At 44.0% G+C, this 19,488-nt stretch overlaps 1 protein-coding gene across 1 annotated transcript in view; it reads left to right on the top strand.

Moving 5' to 3' along the window:
* GSR (glutathione-disulfide reductase) overlaps nucleotides 1–18,208 on the top strand; it is a 59,041-nt gene extending 40,833 nt beyond the window's left edge. Inside the window, exons 8-13 of the mRNA XM_026453977.2 lie at nucleotides 2,274–2,360; nucleotides 6,071–6,229; nucleotides 11,070–11,181; nucleotides 14,170–14,301; nucleotides 15,236–15,369; nucleotides 16,603–18,208. Coding sequence (XP_026309762.1) covers nucleotides 2,274–2,360; nucleotides 6,071–6,229; nucleotides 11,070–11,181; nucleotides 14,170–14,301; nucleotides 15,236–15,369; nucleotides 16,603–16,752 — 774 coding nt within the window. The 3' untranslated portion in view covers nucleotides 16,753–18,208. The remainder of the gene's footprint in view (nucleotides 1–2,273; nucleotides 2,361–6,070; nucleotides 6,230–11,069; nucleotides 11,182–14,169; nucleotides 14,302–15,235; nucleotides 15,370–16,602) is intronic.
* The last annotated feature ends 1,280 nt before the right edge of the window (nucleotides 18,209–19,488 follow it).

Here is a 19,488-nt window from a genome sequence, read left to right as displayed (position 1 = left end):
AGGACTACAGGAGCATGCCACCACACCCAGCGAGGTTTTGCCATGTTGCCCAGGCTGGTCTCAGATCCCTGAGCTCAAGTAATCTGCCCACCTCGGCCTCCCAAAGTGCTTGGAATTACAGGCATGTGCCACCTGACTAATTTTTATCTATTTTTAGAGATGAGGTCTTACTATGTTGCCCAGGCTGGTCTCGAACTCCTGGCCTCAAGCTATCCTCCTGCCTCCGGTTCCCAAGTAGCAGGGAGGAGTTCAAGACCAACCTGGGCAGCATAGTGAGACCCCATCTCTACTACAAAAAATTAAAAAATTAGCAAGGCATAGTGGTATACGCCTGTAGTTCCAGCTACTTGGGAGGCTGAGGTAGGAGAATCACTTGAATCCAGGAGGTCAAGGCTGCAGTGAGCAAAGATCATTGCACTCTAGCCTGGGCAGCTGACTGTTCCTAACAAACTTGACTTAGGTAAGCCACATAATGCCTTTGGGACCTAGTTCTGCAGGGACAGAATTTATCAGATCCCTAACTACCAAGATGCTATGATTCTAATTCTTTTTTCTTTTTTTTTTTTTTTTTTTTTTGAGATGGCGTCTCGCTCTGTTGCCCAGGCTGGAGTGCAATGATGCAATCTCAGCTCACTGCAAGCTCCGCCTCCTGAGTTCACACCATTCTCCTGCCTTAGCCTCCTGAGTAGCTGAGACTACAGGCACCCGCCACCATGCCTGGCTAATTTGTTGTATTTTTAGTAGAGATGGGGTTTCACCATGTTAGCCAGGATGGTCTTTCAAGTTCAAGACCAGTAAAAATGCTGGACTGATGGTGGAGGCTACCATCATAACCATCTTAGGACCTTCAGTAGACTATTTTCTCCACTCGCCCAACTCAAGTCTTACCTCCCTTCATTCCACTTAAGAATATACAGGGATCCCAGGCACAATGGCTCACATCTGTAATCCCAGCACTTGCAAGGCCAAGGCAGGTTGCTCACCTTGTGATCTGCCCATCTCGGCCTCCCAAAGTGCTGGGATTACAGGCATAAGTCATGGCACCTGGCCTGATTCTAATTCTTATGTGAGCAGATGGAGGGAGACAGGGATTCTGAGAATCCTAGGCAGTATGTACTTCAAGGAACTTTCTTTGTGACTTTGAAACTGGTTATATAATTAGCTCCACGAGGTTTAGGTCCTGAAAAATTTTTTCACAGGGAAGTATTATTTTGCTAGAATATATCCAGCAAATTAGAAGGATGGGGAAAGGCAGAGGAGTTCCTAGCTTGAATTTATATGTAAATATGTAAATAAACTGCAGCAGTCTGTCAATAGAGGGGGCAATTCGTGCATCCGTCAAATTGGTTACTTCGCAGAGAGCCACATCCTACTTGGGCTTCCTGTCCTCTCCCATCCCAAATGCACCAAGTTCATTCTCCTTTTTCCTGTCCCAGTGTTAACTCCATTTTAGAGCTACTCTGGCCGGGCATGGTGGCTCATGCCTATAATCCCAGCACTTTGGGAAGCCGAGGTGTGCGTTATCACCTGAGGTCAGGAGTTTGAGGCCAACCTGGCCAACATGGTGAAACCCTGTCTCTACCAAAAATATGCAAAAATTAGCCATGCATGGTGTCAGGCGCTTGTAATCCCAGCTCCTCGGAAGGATGAAGCAGGAGAATTGCTTGAACCTGGGACGTGGAGGTTGCAGTGAGCTGAGATGGTACCCCTGCATTCTAGTCTGGGTGGCAGAGCAAGACTCCCTCTCAAAAAAAAAAAAAGAAAGAAAGAAAGAAAGAAAAAGAAAAGGAAAAGAACTGCTCTGTGAAGAACTCATGACCTCCCACCTGAACTCCACATGTGAACTCCACATGTGGATGATCATAGATATATCTTCAAGGCCAACCTGTTGAGATTTATGGCTAGACAAGATTTTGCTGGTGAACCTTCCCTTCAATCATATCAGAGAGAAAGCAGACCTTGAGATACGAAAGGTGGAAAGAGAATTTCTGTTCCCTGGACTTAAGGAAAAGAGAAGCAAGCTTTGCGAGAAGACAGTGGACAATGACTGTCCATTTAACTGTAAGACAGGAGTTCGTGAAGTCGTATGTGTTGCAGATGGTGGTGGTGACGTAGGAAAGTAGGGAATTTATTAATACTCCACTCTCAATATTGACATAAATAAGGAGGAAATAATTAGGGGAGAGATATGCTGAAGTTTCCCTGCTAAGTTTGTAGAGTCTTTGCTCAAGTTTTCTTCCTCTCCCATTACCCATCCCTATGTTGATATGCAGGTACTTAGAAGCTTTGATTCAATGATCAGCACCAACTGCACGGAGGAGCTGGAGAACGCTGGTGTGGAGGTGCTGAAGTTCTCCCAGGTACGGTGCCGAGCCCAGGCACGCACATGGTCCCCAGTCAATCACACTTTCTGCCTGTGGCTTCGCCCAGTTAGTTTAAAACACGAACACTCTGTCTACCCCGGTCCATATATTCCCCCTCTAGAGTACTCCCGATTATTTCCTTCCTCCTAAGAAGCTGTATTTTGGCCCGGCGCAGTGGCTAATGCTTGTAATCCCAGCACTTTGGGAGGCTGAGGTGGGCGGATCACTTGAGGTCAGGACTTCAAGACCAGCCTGGCCAACATGGTGAAACCCTGTCTCTACTAAAAATACAAAAATTAGCCGGGCATGGTGTTGTGCACCTGTAATCGCAGCTACTCTGGAGGCTGAGGCAGGAGAATTGCTTGAACCCGGAAGGCAGAGGTTGCAGTGAGCCAAGATTGTGCCACTACACTGCAGCCTGGGCAACAACAGTGAGACTCCGTCTCAAAAAAACAAAAAACAAAACCAGCTGGGAGCGTTGGCTCACATCTGTAATCCCAGCACTTTGGGAGGCCGAGGCGGGCGGATCACCTGAGGTCAGGAGTTTGAGACCAGCCTGACCAACGTGGAGAAACCCCATCTCTACTAAAACTACGAAATTAGCCAGGCGTGGTGGTGCATGCCTGTAATCCAAGCTACTCAGGAGGCTGAGACAGGAGCATCACTTGAACACAGTAGGTGGAGGTTGCGGTGAGCTGATGCGGTGAGCTGGATTGCCCCATTGCACTCCAGCCTGGGCAACAAGAGCGAGACTCCATCTCAAAAGAAAAAAAAAGCTGTATTTTACATTACAGCATTGAAGTCAAGGGTAAAATATTAGAAACCTGGCAGTTAACTTTAGATGAACTTTGATTTTTTGTTGTTGTTGTTGTTGAGGCAGTGTCTCACTTTGTCACCCAGGCTGGAGTGCAGTGGTGTAATCTCAGCTCACTGCATCCTCAACCTCCTAGGCTCAAGCAATCCTTCCATCTCTGCCCCCACCAAGTAGCTGGGACTACAGGCACATGCCACCACGCCTGGCTAATTTTTTTGTATTTTTTGTAGTGATAGGGTTTTGCCACGTTGGCCAGGCTGGGCTTGAACTCCTGAGCTGAAGCGATCTGCCCACCTTGGCCTCCCAAAGTGTTAGGATTACAGGCGTGACCCACCACACCCAGCCTCTGATTTTTTTAAATTTGGATTTTAAAACTTTGATTTTTGTGCTCAGATGCCTTATTATACATCCTTATTTTTTTTAGAGTTATACTTATTTTTTAGGAAATAATATGGAATCTAATTTTTGTCTTTTTTTTTGAGATAGAATTTCACTCTGTTGCCCAGGCTGGAGTGCAGTGGTGCCATCTCGGCTCACTGCAACCTCTGCCTCCTAGGCTCAAGGGATTCTCCTGCCTCAGCCTCCTGAGTAGCTGGGACTACAGTCATGCACCACCATGCCTGACTAATTTTTGTATTTTTCGTAGAGACGGGGTTTTGCCATTTTGGCCAGGCTGGTCTGCAACTCCTGACCTCAAGTGATCCGCTCATCTCAGCCTCCCAGGGAGCACAGGCATGAGCCACTGTGCCCAGCCTATCTTTTTTGGTTTTTTGTTTTGTTTTGTTTTGTTTTTGAGACAGGGTCTCGCTCTGTCACCCAGGCTGGAGTGCAGTGGCACAATCACAGCTCACTGCAACCTCCACCTCCCAGGTTTATCCACCTCCCAGGTTTAAGTGATTCTCCTGCCTCAGCTGGGAATACAGGCACCTGCCACCATGCCCAGCTAATTTTTGTATTTTGTTTTAGTAGAGATGGGGTTTCACCATGTTAGCAGGCTGGTCTTGAACTCCTGGCCTCAAGCGATCTGCCCACCTCAGCCTCCCAAAGTGCTGGGATTACAGGCTTGAGCCACCGCGCCCGGCCTCTATCTTTCATTTTTAAAATTATTTTTCTTGACACAAGGTCTTGCTGTGTTGCCCAGGCTGTAGATCAGTTCCATGATCATTGCTCACTGCAGTCTCCAACTCCTGGGCTCAAGCGATCCCACCACCTAGCTTCCTGAGCAGCTGGGACTACAGGTGCATGCCACCATGCCTGGCTAATTAAAAACAAAAAATTGTAGAGATGGAGTCTCGCTCTGCTGCCCAGGCTGTTCTCAAACTCGTGAGCTCAAGTGATCCTCTAGCCTCGGCCTCCCAAAGTGTTGGGATTACAGGTGTGAGCCACCATGCCCAGCCTAGAATCTAATTTTAAATCATACCCTTTGAATTTTGTAGATAGAATTACAAAGTGCTTTATTCCTCAAGCAATCACTTGAATTTCAGGCAGAATTTTCCTAGAGAATTAGCCTTTTAAAAATGATCTTCCCTTCCCCCACACAGCCTCACCTTTTCAGTATAGACCACATCAAATAAAATTGTGAATGTAAAAATGCTGGGCTGGTGGTGGAGGCTACCTTCATAACCATCTTAGGACCTTCAGTAGACTATTTATTTTCTCCACTCTCCCAGCCCAAGTCTTACCTCCCTTTATTCCACTTAAGAATATATAGGGATCCGGGCACAGTGGCTCACATCTGTAATCCCAGCACTTGCAAGTCCAAGGCAGGAGGAGAATCAGTTGAGGCCATGAGTTAGAGACCAGCCTGGGCAACATAACAAGAGGCCATCTCTGTGAAAAATTTAAAAATTAGCCAGATGAGGTAGCACATGCCTATTGTCCCAGCTACCCAGGAGGCTGAAGTGGGAGGAGAACCTGAGCCCAGGAGGCTGATCTTGCCACTGCACTCCAGCCTGGGCAACAGAGCAAGTCTCTTAAAGAAAAATAAATAAATACATAAATACATTATATATTTTATTTACATATTTATTTCTATTTTATTTATATATAAATATGTATTTATAGATTTACATTTTAATGAAATATAAATATATTTTTATATGTATATTTTATTTATAAATATATATTTTATATATACATATATGCATATTTATTTTATATACATACACATATATATATATCCAGGGAGAGGCACTAATTGTGCAGTTTGGAAAAGTTTCCTAGTGATGCTGCAATGGCCCACTTTCAAAGCACTATGCTTAGGTTTACCACTTAAAATGTTATTACAGGGCCAGGCATGGTGGCTCACGCTTGTAATCCCAGCACTTTGGGAGGCCAAGGTGGGTGGATCATGAGATGAGGAGATCGAGACCATCCTGACTAACACAGTGAAACCCTGTCTCTACTAAAAACAGAGAAAATTAGCCGGGCGAGGTGGCGGGCGCCTGTAGTCCCAGCTACTCAGGAGGCTGAGGCAGGAGAATGGCGTGAACCCGGTAGGCAGAGCTTGCAGTGAGCCAAGACCGCGCCACTGCACTCCAGCCTGGGCAACAGAGCGAGACTCATTCTCAAAAAAAAAAAAAATGTTATTACAGTTTTCCAGAAGTACATTTTAAAATTCTTGTTTTTAAAGTGAGGCATTACAATGGTGTCATGAGCTGACATTCCCAACCTCTGACTAGAAAATTTGGGTCAACCCAGGGAACAGGCTTGGTTTAAGGGAGTTCTAGTGTTGGTGGTCTTTGGGTAAAAGTCTACGTCTATGTTCGTATGTGGGATTCAGTGGGAATTTTCTTTAATGCTAAAAATTCTAGTTTCCTCAGTATTTGCTTTCCTTCTTCCCCTGTCCTCCCCCAGCCTCCACACACGTGTAATACATTTTATTTGCCAATAGGTCAAGGAGGTTAAAAAGACTTCATCAGGCTTGGAAGTCAGCATGGTTACTGCAGTTCCTGGTAGCCTACCCGTCATGACCACGATTCCAGATGTTGACTGCCTGCTCTGGGCCATTGGGAGGGACCCAAATTCCAAGGGCCTGAGTTTAGACAAACTGGTAAGCTGGCTTGGTCTACCCAAAACATTCGTGAATCTACTAGGAGTCCTATGGTTTTATTTTCCCCCCAGACACCCAAAACTTGGGTGGATTCTGTTGGATTCTTTTCTCTTTTTTCCATGTATTCAGTTTGTGATCAAATTTCATTGCTTCTTCCTTTGAAATTTAAAAAAAAAAAGTTTTCTTTTCTTTCCTTTTCCTTTCTTTTCTGGTTTTGTTTTTTGTTTTTTGTTTTTGTTTTTGTTTTGAGACAAGGTCTTGCTCTGTCACCCAGGCTGGAGTTCAGTGGTGTGATCAAAGCTCACCGCAGTCTCAACCTCCTGGGCTCAAGTGATCCAGCCACCTCAGCCTCTGGAGTAGGTGCGACTACATGTGTGCCACAATGCCCAGATAATTTTCTTATTCTTTATTTTTTTTAGAGATGAGGTTTTACCATGTTGCCCAGGCTGGTCTCCTCGGCTCAAGCGATTCGCCCATCTCAGCCTCCCAAAGTGCTGGGACTATAGGCATGTGCTGCCACATCTGGCCTTTTTCTTTTCTGTTTTCTTTTCTTTTTTTTTGAGACAGGGTCTTGCTTTGTCACCCAGGCTAGTGTACAGTGGCATGATCATAGCTCACTGCAGTCTTGAACTCCTGGGATTAACTGATCCTTCTGCCTCAGCATCCCAAGTAGCTGGAGCTACAGGAGTGTGCCACCACACCTGGCTAATTTTTAAGTTTTTTGTAGAGATGGAGTCTCACTATGCTGCCCAGGCTGCTCTTCAACTCCTGGCCTCAAGTGATCCTTCCACCTGGGCCTCCCAAAGTGCTAGAATTATAAACATGAGCCTCCATGCCCAGCCAGCCTGCCACCTCTAACCTAGTTTCCTACTGGCTTCCCTCTTACAGACTTCGTTTTTGCTATGTGAATGTCTCTTTCAAGTCCTGTGCTGATCTCTTAGCATCTGCAGTAGGTAATCCAGATTGCTGGGTGGGTAACTGTCTGGTACATTGTACACAGGGATGGTAACAGATATGAAGCTGTCTCTCTTGGCTCTACCCACACTGTCTATATTTGTGGACAGTTGGCATTTTTACTTGTTCTTTTAAATGTTGAAGTAAAATCTAGAGTGGAAGCTTGGGGAGTGGTTCCCAGAGTTTGACCCGAATTTGAACCTTAGTTCTTGCGACATAACAGTTGCATGGCTTTGAGCAAGCAGCTTAATTTCTCTGCTTCAAGTGGTTCATATTCACAATGGGAATGATAAAAGTCCTTGCCTCACTGGTTTATAGAGAAGAGTAAATGAAAAAGCGCATGCAAAGCAATTTATAATTGAGACCCTAGCTTACGTTATGAACACAGTGAGTGTTCACCTGCTGTTGATAATGATGATGATTTTTCTGATATGCTATACTACTCTATTAGTAATAATAGAATATTTTATGTTTGAGGTGCATATATTTATTTTGTTTTGTTTTATTTTTTTGAGACAGAGTCTTGCTGTGTTGCCAAGGCTGGAGTATAGTGTTGTGATCTCAGCTGACTGCAACCTCTGCCTCCTGGGTTCTAGCAATTCACCTACCTCAGCCTCCCAAGTAGCTGGGATTACAGGCGTGCATCACCACTCCCATTGAAGTTTTGTTTTTTTTTTTTTTAGTAGAGACAGGGTTTCACCATGTTGGCCAGGCTAGTCTCGAACTCCTGACCTCAGATGATATGCCCACCATGGCCTCGCAAGGTGCTGGGATTATAGGCGTGAGTCACTGCACCCGGCCTCAGTGTATGTATTTGATAGAGCTGCTTGAGCAGTGTATACCATTTTGATTTATGTTCTAATACTAAATTTCCGTTGTAATGTGGATTCCTTTTTTGTTTCTGTAAAAGGTCGTTTTTCTGCATGTTAACTTAGAAAATATTCAGGGAGATGTTTTGATTGTTTGTAATCTTGTTCAATGACAGTGAAACTAGTTGCCTATTTTCATATTAAAAAAACTCGTCGGCCAGGTGTAGTGGCTCATGCCTGTAATCCCAGCTTTTTGGGAGGCCGACGTGGGTGGATCACCTGAGGTCAGGAGTTCAAGACCAGCCTGGGCAACACAGTGAAATGCCATCTCTACTAATAATATAAAAATTAACCAGGCATGGTGATGCATGCCTGTAATCCCAGCTACTTGGGAGGCTGTGGCAGGAGAATCACTTGAACCCAGGAGGTGGAGGTTGCAGTGAGCCGAGATCACACCATTGTACTCCAGCCCTGGTGACAAAAGCAAAACTCCACCTCAAAAAAAAAAAAAAGAAAAAGAAAAACCAAAAGAAAACAACAACAAGAAACTACTCATTCCGCTTTTCACCTTTCAAGAGACATTTTGCCATCGTACAGATATAAGCACTGGTAGGTCCAGTTTTCAACTACATTTGCTAACTTTTTTTTTTTTTGTCACAGGGTCTTGCTCTGTCACCTAGGCTGGAGTACAGTGGTGCCATCATGGCTCACTGCAGCCTTGCAGCATCAAGCTCCTGGGTTCAAGTGATCCTTCTACCTTCGTCCACCACACCTGGCTAATTTTTGAAAAAAATTTTTGTAGACACAAGGTCTCGCTGTATTGCCCAGACTAATTTTGAACTCCTGGGTTCAAGCGATCCTCCCACCTTGGCTTCCCAAAGTGCTGGGATCACAAGCATGAACCGTTCCACCCAGCCTATATTTGCTAAATTTTTGAAGAATAAGGCAAAAAGAAAGGTTCAGTCTCATTTGACATTAAGATATATTTATATAATATAAACTGAGTGATTACTATGTGCTAGGTCTTATCAACATGTTACTAATCTAATTTAATCTTGCCAGCAACCAGCAAGGTATAAGGAAGCCAGGATCACAGAGATACTAGATAATTGACCGGGCTGTAAACTCTGTGGTGTAGGGAGAATGTCTGTATTGTCAGTGATGAAGTCAAAGTCTCATTTGTAATAGAAGCTCAAATATTTGTTGATAAACGGGAGGTTATACAAGGTCTCATAGTTGCAGAGCTAGGATTTGAATTTTGGTCTGTCTGTACCAAAGGTTGTACTTTTTTTTTTTTTTTTTTTTTTTTTAGGCAAAGTCTCGTTCTGTTGCCCAGGCTGGAGTGCAGTGGCGCCATCTCAGCTCACTGCAATCTCCGCCTCCTGGGTTCAAGTGATTCTCCTGCCTCAGCTTCCCAAGTAGCTGGGACTTCCCAAGTAGGTGGGCATGCACCACCACGCCCAGCTAATTTTTTGTATTTTTAGTAGAGACAGGGTTTCACCATGTTGGCCAGGCTGGTCTCGAACTCCTGACCTCAGGTGATCTGCCTGCCTCGGCCTCCCAAAGTGCTGGGATTTACAGGCGTGAACCACTGCACCCGGCTGGTTGTACTCTTAAGCTCTATGGCTACTTACTTCCTACTTCTGCCATATCTCTGCTTCTCACATGTGCTTAGGATTTGCAAAGCCACATGATAAGCATTACACATCTTCTTAAAGCAAAAATTTGACTCCATGTAGGGAAAGATTTTTGGTTAAGGGAAACATCAGTATGTGGTTTTTGTTTTGTTTTGTTTTTGCTTTTATTCTGGGAGTCTGGAAAAAACATCAGTATGTTTTAGAGTAGAATGCAAAAGTTGCTTGGATTTTTAAAGATACAATGGTAAGCTTCATAGAGATGTGCTTTTGGCCCAGCATGGTGGCTCACACCTGTAATCCCAGTGCTTTGGGAGATCTAGGCGTGAGGATCACTTGAGGCCAGAAGTTTGAGGTCAGCCTAGGAAACAGCAAGACCTATTCTATAAAAAAAATGTTTAAAAGGCCAGGCGTGGTGGCTCACACCTGTAATCACAGCACTCTGGGAGGTTGAGGCTGGTGGATCACGAGGTCAGGACATCGAGATCATCCTGGCTAACATGGTGAAACCCTGTCTCTACTAAAAATGCAAAACAATTAGCCGGGCGTGGTGGCGGGCACCTGTAGTCCCAGCTACTTGGGAGGCTGAGGCAGGAGAATGGCGTGAACTGAGGAAACGGAGCTTGCAGTGAGCCGAGATCATGCCACTGCACTCCAGCCTGGGTGACAGAGCGAGACTCCATCTCATAATTAATAAATAAATAAATGTTAAAAAATTATCCAGGTGGTGGCACATGCCTCTAGTCCTAGCCACTCGGGAGGCTAAGGCAGCAGGAGGATTGCTTAAGCCCAGGAGGTCAAGATTGCAATGAGCCATGATCACACCACTGCACTCCAGCCTGGGTAACAGAGTGAGAACCTGTCTCTAAAAAAAACTAAATAAACATACAAATATGCTTTTGGTGACTGCTTAAGTCAGTGTGCCTCAGGAGCAGTGCTTCCATGGGACAAGTTGAAAAGCTGAACTCCAGAGGGATTCCAAGTGGCATACCTGATAGTTGAGTGATTCCTCTTCATGTCTACCTGGCCAGTTGAATTGTACATTGCAGTGTCAAATCCCATTAAAACACCTCAAAAGTTGATAAAATACTACCTTGTCCATTAAGAAAGACATGAAACTTGACAACTTTTTTTTTCTAATTTTTAAGTTTTTAATAGAGGCAGGGTCTCACTATGTTGCCCAAGCTGATCTCAAACTCCTGGGCTTAAGAGATCCTCCCTCCTCAGCTTCTCAAAGTGCTGGGATTATAGGTGTGGGCCCACTGTACCCAGCTTGAAACTTGCCAGCTGTAAATGACTTCCATATTGCAGCTGAGTTTCATGGTTTCTTGGAGATGCTGGCTGCAGTTCCCATGTGAAATGAGGGAGAGAGATCCAGAGGTTTGATCTACCTTTTTTTGTAGGTGGGCCAAATGTTTACATGATGTCTCTTTGTAATTTTAGGGAATTCAAACTGATGACAAGGGTCATATCATAGTAGATGAATTCCAGAATACTAACGTAAAAGGCATCTATGCAGTTGGGGATGTATGTGGAAAAGCTCTTCTTACTCCAGGTAAGGTCTCTTGCCTTCTTGATGAGGGAGGGTCTGTGTGTTACCTGATCCATCCAGCTCAAATCTATCAAATCTGCAGTCTGCTTAAGCAAAGTTAAAAGGATGAGTGTCTTTACGTTGTCAAAATGGTACAATGTGTTGAAATAGATATTGGTTGGATACCTGACATTATCTGAATAAAAGACTTAAAATGCTTAGCCGAGACTGAAATTTTCATGCAGACAATATGATGACCCTTTGCGGAACTCTCTTAAGTTAGGAGCAGACTTGTGCTTGGTGGCAGTGGAAGGAAGTGGCATTTGGAAGAAGTAATTTAGATTGCCTTTTTTCTTTCTTTTTTTTTTTTTGGAGACAGAGTCTCACTCTGTTACCCAGGCTGGAGTGCAGTGGCGTGATCACGGGCTCACTGCAGTTTCAACCTTCCTGGGCTCAGGTGATCCTCCCACCTCAGACTCCCAAGTAGCTGGGATCACAGGCGCATTTTTTGTAGAGACAGGGTTTTACCATGTTGTCTTGAACCCCTGGGCTTAAGTAGTCCGCCTGCCTCAGCCTCCCAGAATGTTAGGGTTACAGGCATGAGCCACCGCACACAGCCTAGATTGTCATTCTTGTATGACTGGTCTTGATGCAACCAAGACTGATTTCCTTCTCTCCCGCATCCCATACCTCAACCCGCTTCCTAAGCACCATTTCAAGCTCTGTCCCGTCTCTATCCATTAATGATGCCACTTGATCTACTATTAATCTGTACCCTTCTGGAACCTCATCAGCGATTCCAGTATGTCCCAGGGCCTTATATCAGGATATGAAACCTATGCCAGTCACACACTCAAACCCTTTTAGTTCCTTTAGAAAGTTCTTGCTCTTGGCTGGGTGTGGTGGCTTCCAGCACTTTGGGAGGCTGAAGGAGGAGGATCGCTTGAGTCTAGTAGTTTGAGACCAGGCTGGGCAACATGGTGAGATGTTGTCTCTATTAAAAAAAATAAAGATTTGGCTGGGCACGGTGGCTCATGCCTGTAATCTCAGCACTTCGTGAGGCCGAGGCAGGTGGATCACGAGGTCAAGAGATTGAGACCATCCTGGCCAACATGGTGAAACCTCTTTTCTATTAAAAATACAAAAATTAGCTGGGCGTGGTGGCTCACGCCTGTAGTCCCAGCTACTCAGGAGGCTGAGGCACGAGAATTGCTTCAACCCGGGAGGCAGAGGTTGCAGTGAGCCGAGATGGCACACTGCTCTCCAGCCTGGCAACAGAGCGAGACTCCGTCTAAAAATAATAATAATAATAATAATAATAATAATAATAATAATAATAATAATGATAAAGATTCTAGGCACAGTGGCTCACGCTTGTAATCCCAGCACCATGGGAGTGCAATGGCGCAATCTTAGCTCACTGCAACCTCTGCCTCCCGGTTGAAGTGATTCTCCTGCCTCAGCTTCCCAAGTAGCTGGGACTACAGGCACACACCACCACACCTGGCTAATTTTTGTATTTGTAATAGCGATGGGGTTTCACCACGTTGGCCAGGCTGGTTTGGAATTCCTGACCTCAGCCCTGCCAAATGCTGGGGTTACAAGCATGAGCCACTGCACCCAGCCAAGAATAAACTTTTAAGTAAAAAAAGAAAATTACTGTTGCCGAGTGCAGTGGCTCACACCTGTAATCCCAGCACTTTGAGAAGCCAAGGTGGGCGGATCACCTGAGGTCGGGAGTTTGAGACCAGCCTGCCTAACACGGTGAAACCCTGTCTCTACTAAAAATACAAGATTAGCCGGGCGTGGTGGTGCATGCCTGTAATCCCAGCTACTTGGGAGGCTAAGGCAGGAGAATCGCTTGAAGCTGGGAGGTGGAAATTGTGGTGAGCCGAGATCACGGCATTGCACTCCAGCCTGGGCAACAAGAGCAAAACTCCATCTCAAACAAAACAAAACAAAACAAAACTAATTACTGTCAAGTTAATACGGTTATAAAATAGAACTAAAGATGCTCAAAACTAATATAGTTTGTTCCATAAATATTGTATTGAAAAGCTAGTATCTTAATTAAGTAGATTAACTGCCAGGTAAGTAGAACTTGTGAATGTGTCTTTTGGGAGTGGGGCCAGACAGGTTGAGCATCCCTTATCTGAAATGCTTGGGACCAGAAGTGTTTTCAATTTCAAATTTTGGAATATTTGCATATACGTAATGAGATATTTTGCAGATGCTACCCAAGTCAAAACACGGAATTCATCTGTTTTACATACACCTTATACGCATAGTCGGAAGGTAGTTTCATACGATATTTTATTTTATTATTTTTTTATTTATTTTTTCATATGATATTTTAAATAATTGTGTGCATGAGACATAATTTTGCGTTTTTTTTTTTTTTTTTTTTTTTTTTTTTTTTGAAGTCTGTGTTTGTGTCTGGCTTTGTTGCCGAGCCGGGTGTGCAGTGGCCGGATCTCAGCTCACTGCAAGCTCCGCCTCCCGGGTTCATGCCATTCTCCTGCCTCAGCCTCCCGAGTAGCTGGGACTACAGGCGCCGCCACCTTGCCCGGCTAATTGTTTGCATTTTTAGTAGAGACAGGGTTTCACCGTGTTAGCCAGGATGGTCTTGATCTCCTGACCTCGTGATCCACCTGCCTCGGCCTCCCAAAGTGCGATTTTGCGTTTTTGACTGCAACCCTTCACATGAGGTCAGGTGTGGAATTTTCCATTTGTGGCATCATGGTGCTCAAACATTTTGGATTTTGGATTTTGAATTTCTGGATTAGAGATGCTCAACCTGTAATAGAATGTATAGAATTCTCATAAGCCAGTCATTTTGAGTTGTTTGCTGAGGCATGTATGTCTTCACTGTAATCTAGATAGTGTAATGAACAATGGCATGAAACTGTCAGAACTAGGGCATTAAGCTAGATGGGTAAATGGCTAGTGGAACAATTTAGCTATATTAAAATAGACAGTAAGATAAACACTGATTTTAAAATATCTCCATAGTTGCAATAGCTGCTGGCCGAAAACTTGCCCATCGACTTTTTGAACATAAGGAAGATTCCAAATTAGATTATAACAACATCCCAACTGTGGTCTTCAGCCACCCCCCTATTGGGACAGTGGGACTCACGGAAGGTAGGTATTCAAAAACCGAAGGTAATTTGTAGTTTCCTTCCTCTTTCCCCTGCCCCCAACTTTAAATTAGGTCTCTGTCAGCTGATGAGACCTATCTCAGTCCCAGATTACGTTGCTTTTTGGTTCCTCTCTTGTCATAGTTCCAGTTTTTTCACCTACTACTACTTCGAGTGTATAGTATCTTTCCTTCACACCACCCTATCTCTTTGATCTTTTTTTTCTAGCTTTTTTATTTGAACTAATTTTAAATTTAAAGGAAAGCTCTAAAAATAGTACAAAGGACTCCTCTCTAACCTTAATATTTTTGCTTTTTCATTTTTTTCACTCTGCACACACACATCACACACACACAAATATATCTTTCCTAAGAACTGGCCCTTATGTAAACCAAGTATCATTTTCTTTTCTTTTTCTATTTCTTTTTCTTTTTCTTTTTTTTTTTTTTTGAGACAAACTCTCCCGCTGTCACCCAGGCTGGAGTGCATTGGCACGACCTCGGCTCACTGCAACCTCTGCCTCTGGGTGCAAGCAATTCTTTGGCCTCAGCCTCCGAATAGCTGGGACTACCAGACCTGCACCACCACCATGCCTGGCTAATTTTTTGTAGAGACAGGGTTTCACTGTGTTGCCCAGGCTGTTCTCAATCTCCTAGGCTCAAGCGATCTGCCTGCCTCCGTCTCTCAAAGTGCAGGGATTACAGGCACAAACCACTGTGCCCAGCCTTTCTTTTCATCTAGAGGCAAAATTCCTCAGCCTTTCTTTTGTCTTATATGACACTGACATTTATTTTGTAGAATGCCTCTCATTTTGGTGTGGTTTGATATTTCCTCATGGTTTGGTTCAGTTTATGTTATTTCTGGCCATCTCCCTCTTTGATAGTTCAGTGTAATTATTTAGTTTTCTGATAGATGCTTTTTTTAAATGTGCATTGTAGATGAGGCCATTCATAAATATGGAGAAGAAAATGTGAAGATCTATTCAACCAGCTTTACCCCGATGTATCACGCAGTTACCAAAAGGAAAACAAAATGTGTGATGAAAATGGTCTGTGCTAACAAGGAAGAAAAGGTAAGGAAAAATCCAGCAAACTAAATAGTGCTCTGCAAAATGGACAATGGACAGGGATGGCAGTATTTTGCAGGGGTGGAAAGGAGGGAGACCAAGCTGGTAAGCCTTCTGATTCAACTGGGCAGGCCCACTTTGATCTGTCTTATACGTATTTTGGGGTTCTTCATAATATTTCATCTAGAAGGAGGTTCCACTCCTTTTAAAACATAAGGATGATGCTGGGCATGGTGGCTCACACCTGTAATCTCAGCACGCTGGGAGGCCGAGGCGGGTGGATCACCTGAGGTCAGGAGTTTGAGACTAGCCTGACCAACGTGGTGAAACCTCATCTCTACTAAAAATAGAAAAATTAGCCTGGTGTGGTGGTAGGCGCCTGTAATCCTAGCTACTCGGGAGGCTGAGGCAGGAGAATCACTTGAACCTGGGAGGCGGAGGTTGCAGCGAGCCAAGATCATGCCACTGCACTCCAGCCTGGGCGACGAAGCAAGACTCCATCTCAAAAAAAAAAAAAAAAAAAAAAAAAAGAGGAGAAACCAGGCGCTATGGTTCATGCCTGTAATCCTAACACTTTGGGAGGCCGAGGTAGGCAGATTGCCTGAACTCAGGAGTTTGAGACTAGCCTGGGCAACATGGTGAAGCCCTGTCTCTACCAAAAATACAAAAATTAGCTAGGCATGGTGGTGCCATGAACATTCCTCAGTAGCCTATGATTTCTGGATATTGAATCATGAAGGCTCCTTCTTAGTTATTTCTTCATACCAGTTATCATTCATTTAGTTGACAAACATTATTAGTCCATTCTTCTCAAGACTAAGAACTGCAATATGGAGAGGAATAATATGAAGAGCCGGCCATCACCAGAGGCTCTTTATAGGTTCAATTAAGATCAATTAAGATCACAATATCAGTCAGACAACGTGACTTACACCTGTAATCCCAGCACTTTGGGAGGCTGAGGTGGGTGGATCACTTGAGCCCGGGAGTTCAAGACCAGCCTGGCCAACGTGGTGAAACCCTATCTCTGCTAAAATTACACAATTAGCTGGGTGTGGTGGTGCATGCCTGTAATCCCACTCAGGAGGCTGAGGCAGGAGAAGCGCTTGAACCCGGGAGGTGAAGGTTGCAGTGAGCCGAGATCATGCCATTGCACTCCAACCTGGGCAAGAGCGAAACTCTGTCTCAAAAAAACAAAAAAAGAAAAAAGAAAAGAAGATGTTTCTCTTTTTTTCCCAGGTGGTTGGGATCCATATGCAGGGACTTGGATGTGATGAAATGCTGCAAGGTTTTGCCGTTGCGGTGAAGATGGGAGCAACGAAGGCGGACTTTGACAACACAGTCGCCATTCACCCTACCTCTTCAGAAGAGCTAGTCACACTTCGTTGAGAACCCGGAGATGCATGTGGCTGGCAGCAGGACCCGTAGATCTTCTGAAATGAAACAAACAATCACATTGACTTACTGTTTCAGTTTTATGTATTTCTTTATTTTAATCAGGATCTTCTGATAGTGGAAATGTTTAGTACATAGTAGAACTTATTTATGGAGTTAGAGATTTATAATGTTATCCAGGATTGATTTTCATTTGATCACATCTCACAATAATTAATATTTTCAAGTTTTTTTTTTATTAACAGCTCTGTGCTAGTGGTTTTTTTTTTTTCTGTTTTAGCCTCATCCCAAATATAAAACTTTGTGAAGTACAATTAACTTAATGTACTTGAATGAATAGAACTTGCTAATTTTTTTTTTTTTTTTTTTTTTTTGAGGCAGAGTTTTGTTCTCATTGCCCAGGCTGGAGTGCAGTAGCACTACCTCAGCTCACCACAACCTCTGCCTCCCAGGTTCAAGCGATTCTCCTGCCTCAGCCTCCTGAATAGCTGGGATTACAGGCATGCACCATCACGCCCTACTAATTTTGTATTTTTAGTAGAGATGGGGTTTCTCCATGTTGGTCAGGCTGGTCTCGAACTCCCGGCCTCAGGTGATCTGCCCACCTCGGCCTCCTGAGGTGCTGGGAGTATAGGCATGAGCCACTGTGCCGACCTGCTAATTTTCATAGAAGTTGATGGCAATTCTTGACATGTAAACAATACCAGTGCACAGAACCTTTATATATTTTTTGAAACCAGTACTGTGCTCTGCATATAACAAAGCTGCTTCAAGGATGTGACCTTTTTCTAAAGGTATGTAATGTGAGAAGCCGGCCTGCCTTATTTTCTTTTTTCTTTTTTTTTTTTTAATCATTAAAAATGGTTTATGGTCAGGCCCAGTGGCTCAGGCCTATAATTCTAGCACTTTGGGAGGCCAAGACAGGAGACTCACTTGAGCCCACGAGTTTGAGGCCAGCATGCATAGCATAGCAAGACCGCATTTCTACAGAAATTAAAAAAAATTACCCTAGTGTGGTGGTGTGCACCTGTAGTCCCAGCTACTTGGGAGGCTGAGGTGAGAGGATCACTTGAGCTTGGGTGAGGTGAGGCTACAGTGAGTCCTGATCATGCCACTGCACTCAATCTTGGACAACAGAGCAAGACCCTGTCTCAAAAAAAAGAAAAAGTATGCATTATTTTTATGAGATGAAGTGCATCAAACTTGGGAAAGATTTGAGGAGGCTGGGACCCTCCTGGAAAAACCCACCTTGAAAATAGATATGAGAGACATTTAGAAGTGATTCCTACTTTCAGAAGGAGGTGGATTCAAATACTTCAAAAGTCCCTTCCTCTCTCAGTGTTTATAGTTCAATGAATAATTTCAGTATTTGTATGTGTTCTTGTCATTTTATTTTTTTCTGAAAATCTTCCAAAAATTTGAAAATAAAATTAACAGCTTTTTCTTCTTATAAAATTTGTTACTGTGAGCTTTAACTGGTACACAGGAAATTGGTTTATTTTCTAAGGATATTTCACATTGGAGAATCAGTTGCCTGTGCTTATGGGGGTGAAAAGAGAGTTCTCATATAAAAATAAAGATCAAAGGTATAAACGAAACATTTAGCAGATCAATGGTTGATTTAGCAGATCAATGGTTGAGTTGGAAGAAAAGCCTAGAAATCATTTAGGTCTTTAACACTTTATTTCTATTAGGTTTTACCGGCTAGTTAAATTTTTCCATGATTTTCATTAGTCATCCAGTGTTACTGAATTCTTTTTTTTTTTTTTTGAGACAGGGTCTCCCTTTGTTGCCAGGCTGGAGTGTAGTGGTGCGATCTCAGGTCACTGCAGCCTCCGTCTCCCAGGTTCAAGCAGTTCTGCATCAGTCTACTGAGTAGCTGGGACTACAGGCGCATGCCACCACACCCAGCTAATTTTTGTATTTTTAGTAGAGATGGGGTTTCACCATGTTGGCCAGGCTGGTCTTGATCTGTTGACCTCGTGATCTGCCCACCTTGGCCTCCCAAAGTGCTGCGATTACAGGCGTGAGCCACGACGCCGGGCCCACTGAATTCTTTACTGTGTGTTCTGTTAAGCTTTTACTGATTGTCTTTCTGGTTAGTGATGGCCAGTTACTGCACTTTCTTTTTTTTTTTTTTTTTTCTTTGAGACCAAGCCTGGCTCTGTTGCCCAGGCTGGAGTGCAGTGGCATCATCTTGGCTCACTGCAGCCTCCACCTCCCAGGTTCAAGTGATTCTCCTGCCTCAGCCTCCCAAGTAGCTGGGACTACAGGCACACACCACCACACCTGGCTGATTTTTGTACTGTTAGTAGAGATGGGGTTTCACCATGTTGGCCAGGCTGGTCTTGAACTCCTGACCTTAGGTGATCTGCCCACCTCAGCCTCCCAAAGTGCTGGGATTACAGGCATGAACTACTGCACCCGGCCTATTTATCTTGGTTAAATAACACTGGTATCTAGCAGTACATTAGGCACTGTGGAGATACAAACAGGAATCTCCAAAGAATTTGCCTTTCAATTAATTGCAATAGTTTACAGTTGTTAGAGTGACCCACCACATCCAGCCTGCACTGACTTCTTAAGTAGGCCCAATGTCAATGAAAGAAAAATATGGTATTAGCAAGGAAGTTATATGTATTTATGGTGGGATAAGAAAATAGGATCCCCAAATTTGGGCGTGGACAAATGTAGCCACTTCTCCCCTCTTCCCCTAGCCTAAAAGACAGT

Source organism: Piliocolobus tephrosceles, chromosome 7, assembly GCF_002776525.5.
Source record: "Piliocolobus tephrosceles isolate RC106 chromosome 7, ASM277652v3, whole genome shotgun sequence".
NCBI classification, from domain to species: domain Eukaryota; kingdom Metazoa; phylum Chordata; class Mammalia; order Primates; family Cercopithecidae; genus Piliocolobus; species Piliocolobus tephrosceles.
This window is presented reverse-complemented; position numbering and strand designations above follow the sequence as displayed.